At 32.2% G+C, this 7,892-nt stretch overlaps 1 protein-coding gene across 1 annotated transcript in view; it reads right to left on the minus strand.

Annotated features, from left to right (window-relative positions):
- Positions 1–326: 326 nt before the first annotated feature.
- Positions 327–7,892, minus strand: part of MSH4 (mutS homolog 4) — a 133,907-nt gene continuing 126,341 nt past the window's right edge. Inside the window, exons 16-19 of the mRNA XM_006831087.1 lie at positions 6,085–6,213; positions 3,720–3,894; positions 1,799–1,887; positions 327–724 (exon numbers count right to left, since the gene is read on the minus strand). Coding sequence (XP_006831150.1) covers positions 533–724; positions 1,799–1,887; positions 3,720–3,894; positions 6,085–6,213 — 585 coding nt within the window. The 3' untranslated portion in view covers positions 327–532. The remainder of the gene's footprint in view (positions 725–1,798; positions 1,888–3,719; positions 3,895–6,084; positions 6,214–7,892) is intronic.

A 7,892-nucleotide genomic window follows, 5' to 3' on the forward strand; every position in this document is an offset into this window, starting at 1 on the left:
GAGGGTGTTATTGATGATGACTTCTTCTTCTTTGCATTACAAAATACCTATTTGTGAATTTTCACCCTTTAGAATCATATTGAATAACAAAATGAATATTTCAAAACTCTTACTATTTCTCTTATAAACTTCAGAAATAGCTAGTGTTAGAACTAGGGGTCATTAAGAAAGAAATTATTGAGTCATAGAATATTATTTCAGAATGAAATGTAGACACTCAGAAAAAAAAAACTTTTATTAAGTAATTTAAAATAATATTTAGGCCATTATTTGTTAAGTATCACTAACTTAAGACTTAATATATAAATTTTCTAACTTAAAAAAATAAAATCATTCCTTCATGTATTTCTCATTTATTGTGATAAATATTTTCTAATGTAGAATATATACATGAAAATTTGAGGTTAACCAGTATAATCTTCAATTAAAATATAAAAACTACCAAAGTTATTTTTTTCTTTCAGGGGAATAATTAATTCTAGATTTCTCATATTAAGATAAATTTTTTCATTAGTACAAAACTGAATTGTTATTATTCTTCAGTTTCTTCTTGAACTTGTTCAGGCCTAGGAAAATCTGCTTCATATTTCTTCTTGAGATTACATAAATAGATTCGTAAACTGTCTGGATCCAACTGAGAGTTTCGAGCAGTTTGAACAAGCCTAGTGGCTAGATGGTACACAGCTCTCTGTCTTTGCAGCTCAGGGGTACTTTTCTGATTTTGCTGTTATTAAAAATATGTAAAAATTAAAATATGAACTCCAATTTTAATTTATACCATATTGTCAATATTTTATCCCATTCTACTGAATTATAGAACTCGTTAATTATTAACCTGAGTGGTTTTTGGTTTGTTTTTTTAAAAAAAGCTAGTGAATAGAGAGAAATACTATTAACTGATGGTACATAGAGGGGATTATAATCATTGTAATGAAACAAGGTGTTATGATTTGTTGAATGTAAACCTGATGATCTGCCCTGTAAACTTTCACTCAAGCCACACACAAAAAATTAAAAAAAAAAAAAGTATGGGAAAATTAAACTGATCAAATTGCTATGTAAAATATTACACAAAAGCACTCCTCCGCTGTCTCCTATTTTAGTTCCCCAACAGGTGGGTACAACAGTTAATCAGTAAACTGCTTCCTAAAAAGAGTTCAGATATAGAAATTGCTAGAGCTTCAGAAAAAAGTACGGCCTGAAGAATGAATTACATTTTTTAAAAAACAGCACAAAGGAACCTCCCCATAGCCATCGAGTCAATTTTAATTCATAGCTATTTGAAATTATGCCTTAATTCTTAAATTACATCACTGAAGGATATTCAAGAAATAATGCTTAAATTAGGAATCTCTTAATAGTTTCTAAAAGGCTTTTTTTTTTTTTTTTTTGAAGTACAGTTGGAAAATTCTGAATTTACCTCTTCAACTGAAACTCCGTGTCTCCAAAGCAGTGATAACAATTTCTCCTTCTCTCTGACCCCTTGTAACAAATAATAAGCATTTATGTTTATACTTTGCCTATTTAATTCAATATTTGTCCTTTTGTGTCTGACTTATTTGACTCAATGCAATGTTTTCATGGTTCATCCATGTTGTAGCATGGCTAACTAAGTAACATTCCATTGAATGTAATAATCACATTTTGCTTATCCATTCATCTGTTCGTGGATACTTGGAATGTTCCCACCTTTTACTCACTGTGAATAGTGTTGCAATAAACACTGGTATACAGATTTCTATTTACAGTCTTGCTTTCTGAAAAGCAAAATAATTCTTATCTCTAAAAAGTTTCTTACCAATATTTGTCTGGTAATTTGAGTTGTGATTTCTTTGGCATCCAAGACAATTGATGGTGGGAGTGATGATACCTCTGCAGCTTTTAATCCTAAAATTATTATTTTTTTAAATTAGAGCTTCAATATACTCATTGCTGGCATTGTATGTCTTAACTAGAAGTGTTAATATTTTATCCACAGATTTAAAATTCCTTTTTATAGCCTTTTCTGAATTACTCAACTATGCTCAAAATTTAAATTGCTTAGCAATTATTAAATTAATACCTTCTCTAAGACATTTAAAGTAAATTAGAATATAAATTACTACCTCTAAAATAGCAGGTAAACATGACAGGAACAAAAGAGAAGGAAAAGATGCCGTTATAAATAACGCTGAAAATCCAACTGCTAATGCAAACATAGTTAGCTAACAGAAGCTCAAAGGACATGGACTTTGCAGGGAAAAAGAATGTCTCATTATAGAGATTACCCTCCAGCTGGATGTTCATCTATCTAGCAGATCAGAGACATAGGTAGATGTAGTGGCAAATGACTACTATTCTTGCAAATTCAAAAAACCAACTATTATCCTCCTATCTTCAAAGCTTTTAATTAGATAAATTACATACAACCTTTTTCCAATGTTCCAATAGTTTATTGTATTTACTGCTTTAAAGATGACGGAAACAACACTAACATTTATTAAGAAATTACTAACTGTAAGGTAGTGGCTCCACAGGATAAGCACTGAACTGTGAACTACAAGGTTAGTGGTTCGAGCACACCAGCCTCTCTGTAGGAAAAGATGAAGTTTACTGCTACTACAAAAGATTTAAAGACTTGCAAACCCTATACAAGACTGCTGTGAGTTGAAACTGGACTCCACAGCACTTAACAACAACAATGGTAGGCATTTCATATTTGAACATTCATTTAACCTCCACAATTCCACATAAATGGAAAAGTATCTCTTATTTATAGTAAATGAAAATGAGGCTCATAAAGATTAAGATTCTAGTGAAAATACATTATCTAGTTGGTTTCCCATTTTAAATAGGAAAACAAAGATGCTTTTCTTTTTTCTCACAAGGATCACATCCATAGATAAATAATTTTTGGAAATTCATATGCACAGTTCAACTGGAAATTCTGTGAATACACAAGATTTTATACATCTCAAATAATGATTTAGATAGAAAGTACCTAATCAAGATGAAGAATATATTGTTTAATAATACAAACCCTTTAAGATTGTAAATTTAATTTTCAAGTATACTGAACCTAAAGAAAACAAAGAATCCTGTAAGTGTATGTAAGAATATATCATCTTTAATTTAACACATAATATGTAAATATAAACTTCAATTACATTTTTCTAAGAATGCAAACTAATACTTTCCAGGATTTGTACTTACCATTACTATTCTACTTGTTCGTAACTATTTTAAATTAAGCTTGTTCTTAAGTGCTGTCAAGGTGGTCCGGACTCATAGTGATCCTGTTTAGGGTTTCTAAGGAGCAACTGGTGAGTTTGGACCTATGGTTCAAACCAACTTTGTTGTCCAGTACTTTATTCCACAGTGCCACACCAGGACTCCAAATTAAGCTTAATACATATAAAATGTAAATTTGAAATATCATAGAAAATACAATCTTGCACTATATTTGTTGTTGTTGTTGTTGTTGTGAAGTGCCATCAAGCCGGTACTGACCCACAGCGACCCTGCATAGGGTTTCCAAGGAGCAGCTGGTGAGCTTGAAATGCCGACATTGCAGTTCAAATGGCTTTACAGTCTGGCGCATTAACCCACAGCCCCCCACCAGGACACCCTATATAAGCAACCCCAAATTGCTTAGACTGACACCTAAGTACAAAGGAAAAGCAAGTTTGTCTTAGAAGAATATGTAGTATCCAAAAGAATAAATGTAATTTTAAATATACCATAATTTTTTTCTTCAGTTAGTCCCTTAGAAAGTTTGTGGGTATACAAGATTGCTTCTTTATTTCTTGAGTTATTCTTTACATGTTGAACTTCAAAATGCATGTTTTCCACATTAGGATATAGGCTATCCATATGACATAATTCCAGGAAATGTGTAGCAAACAGTGTAAATGCCTAGAATATTTAATAACAGTGAATATGAACACTTTTAAAATGAACTTGAAAATTCTTTAACTATTTAAACATAACATTTTGAAGGAATATAATTAATAACTTGAGGGCTAAAAAGGTCAATTTATTTTAAAGTGTTTTGAGAATATAATTCAAAGAAAAAATGTTGATTATGTTTTGAAAAACGCATATATGCTATGTTCCTGGAAAGATAACAAATCTAAAAATATAATCCTAAGAAATATAGCTGAAATGAAGCTTACCAGAAATAAAGCTATTTACTGAGATAACCTTTATTAAAGATGTAATCCACAAACAAAACCATAATACTTCCTTCAAGTTTTTAAAAACTTTAAAAAAATAGCTTCCCTCTTTCTAGGAGCCCTGGTGGCACAGTTTGTTAAGCATTAGGCTGCTAAGTAAAAGATTTGTTATTCAAACCCACCATCTCCTCCAAGACAGAAAGATGTGGCCGTTAGCTTCAATAAGGATTTGTTATTGTTGTTGTTGTTACGTGCCATTGAGTCGGTTCCGACCCATAGCGGCTCTGTGCAGGGTTTCCAAGGCTGTAAATCTTTATGGGAGCAGAAAGCCTCCTCTTTCTCCCGTGGAGCGGCTGGTAGTTTCGAACTGCTGACCTTAAGGTTCGCAGCCCAACTCAATAAGGATTTACAGCCTTGAAAATCCTATGGAATAGTTTTACTCTGTCCTGTCGGGTCACATAAGCCCAAATCAAATCAATGGCAGTGAAGTTGTTTGTTTTCCCATTGGTTCCTTCTTATCAGAGATTCTGCTAAGCTGAGTAAATCGATTGTCTTAGATATTTAAGCCTGCAAAAATCTAGTCTTTCATTTGCAATTTTTAGTCACCCTCATGGCCTGATTTTCAGGCAAGCAGTGGAGAGCTGCATAGGGGGACAACACTAGTATGGCATGCTCACCATGGAATGGTCAATCAGTCAAGATCAAGAAGGCAACATTTATCTAAAGATAAAGTTGAGAAGAACTGGGAAGGTGGGTGGAATGGAAATAGGAACCACAATGAGGAAGCACATCGACTATTACTGCATCAAGGGCACCCCAGTCATTGAGATGAAACAATGTATGATTTGATTAATGTAAATATGAAGATCTTGTCTGTAAACCTTCACTCAATTCACAGTAAGTTTTTTTTATAAAAAAAAATTTGTTATCACAACAGCCTGGTTCACAAGCAATGAAAAAAAAAAGGCAATACTCACAGTCCAGTGCTTATCCTACAGTGCCACACCAGAACTCCTTAACAAGTAATACACGCATCTTATTTATGAGACATTTTGACTGACTCACACAGAATCAGAATTATAAAGAGTAATGTTATCTATTAATATTTATTTTGATTCATCATATTTTAAGTATAAAGTAATATTGTTCTTATTCATATAATAAATCTTTTTTTTTTTTTTTAAGATAAGGAACATTATGTTAGGGACATTTTGTTTGTTAGTGCCATCAAGTCAGTTCTGACTCATAGTGACCCTATAGAGGGTTTCTGAGGAGCAGCTAGTGAGGTTGAACCACTGACCTTGCAGTTCAAATTGACCTTTCTGGTCCAGTGCTAATCTTATAGCACCACACCAGGCCTTCGATCCTTTAAATATGAAAAAATATTTTTATCTAAGTTTTTCATATTAGTATACATTCTGAGTGATCATCTAAAATGTTACAAAGCACCTTAATAAAACAAAAATCACTTTAGATAAAATATAGTTGATGGTGAAAAGTCCGTTTCTTTAAGAGAATATAATTTTTATTTAATGACATTATATTCAGTGTTATTATACATGGATACTATTATTGATATGGTCTCATAGACTACCATTTAGTCAACAAGCCAGTTTTTAGATAATTTATCATTCTTCATTTCCTCTTTTGTTTATGTATATCATGGCTATCATACATTTCCACGTCTATCAAATATTAAACAGTAAAAATATAAATGCTATTGTATTTTTTACTATCTAAAAATCATTGAAAAGGTATTTGTGGTCCTATATTGGGCAGTGTTTCAGTCTGTTGTGCACAGGGTCGCTAGGAGTAGGTGCTGATTCAATGACACCTAACAACAACAATGTAAACATATCATGTTAAATATATAGAGGTTGTATCCAAAGTAATGATTTAAAATTAACACACTTTAAATAGTTAAGAATACCTTTAAGCTCAGCAGATATTCACAAACAGCATAACAAATTCCAATTCCTTCTTCTGTATTAGTACCTCTACCAAGTTCATCAATTAATATGAGCGATTTGTCGTTAGCATTATGTAGAATATACGCTATCTGAAAAACATAATTTTAGTATTATTCATAATAACCAAGCAGCTATCGTCATCTTTGAAAATAAATGAAGAGAAATTCAGTGTCTTTATTAGTTAATCTGAAATATATTTTCATAGAAAAACCCTGCTGATCAGATAACCATTGCTTTTATTTCTAAAAGTCTCATGACTAACCATTTCAATAATAATAGTGATGTGGCTAAAACAGACCTATGTAACTGATAAAACAGTAAATAACTATACTCTCTCCTCACTTACTGACAAGGTTAAGTTCCAAAGGACAGGTCCTTATATGACAATTGGCATTATGAAAAATGGAAGATGACCACATCATAACACCATGTGGAGGATGACTGTATTATACATAACTGTCAAATTACATAACTGACCAAACAGTAAAAATCATGGCCAAGCCAAGTGGACACGTAACTTTAATCATCACAGCCAATGTTACTCTCAACTCATACCTCCATTATTCATTACTGCCAGATATATGTCATTATTGCACAAAACAGTCTGACAGTAGATTTTTTTTTATTATTATTGTCATAAATGTGAGATGTTAGGAAAAAAGACAGTTGACAATATTACCCAAATAGTGATGCTTTCAACAGTGAAGTAAAACAAAGCCATGAATCAAACATTTAAATAAAGCACAAAGATGTTCATTTTATTCCCCATAAATGACACCAAATTGTTGTCATAAAAACTGAAGCACACCTCATATTTATTTATTTTTAAAATTTTTATTATGGCAAAATATAATAAAACATTTCATATTTTTAAAATCATTTTTACATGTTTAGGTCAGTGATACTAATTACATTCACCAGATTGTACAACTATCACTATTTCCACATTTTCATCACCCTTAACAGAAACTTAGTACCCCTTAGGCAATGACTTCTCACATATTAGCCCCCCCCCCCCAGTCACCCCTTATAACTACTAATAAACTTATCTCTAGGGATTTACCTATTCAAAAGATTTCACAAAAGAGAGATTAGACTGTATTTGTCTTTTTGCGTCTGACTGACTTTGCTTAGAATGTTTTCACAGTTCATAGATATTGTAAGCCTGTAACGGGACTTCATTTCTCTTTACACAGAGTAAATTTCTATCATGTGTATATACCTCAATTTGTTTGTTCATTCATCTATTGAACATTTAGGTTGCTTCTACCTTTTGGATACTGTGAATGGATGCTGCAATGAACACTGATTGGTGTACAAGTATCTGAATCCCTACTTTAAATCTTTTTGGTATGTACCTAGGAATGAAATTAACAACACAACAACAGGGTAATTCTGTTTTTAACTTTTTGAAGAACTGTCTAACAGTTTTCTAAAACAGTTGCATCATTTTACATTCATACCAGCAATGGGTAAGTATTCCAATTTGTCTACATCCTCTCTAACACTTGTGATTTTCTGCTTATTTCTGATAATAACCATTCTAGTAGGCAGACCTGATGTGGCACTGATGGATGAGCACAGGACTGCTAACTATAAGGTTGGTGGTTCAAACTTACCAGCCACTCCTTAGAAATCCTAAAGAGGCTATGAGTCAAAACAACACCAACAATAGATGTGAAGTACCATCTCACTATGATTTTGATTTGCATTTCCTTAATGACCAATGACCCAAGCCATGGTATTTTCAGTAACCTCATATGCATGC

Source organism: Chrysochloris asiatica, unplaced genomic scaffold (assembly GCF_000296735.1).
Source record: "Chrysochloris asiatica unplaced genomic scaffold, ChrAsi1.0 scaffold00002, whole genome shotgun sequence".
In the NCBI taxonomy this organism is placed as follows: Eukaryota; Metazoa; Chordata; class Mammalia; order Afrosoricida; family Chrysochloridae; genus Chrysochloris; species Chrysochloris asiatica.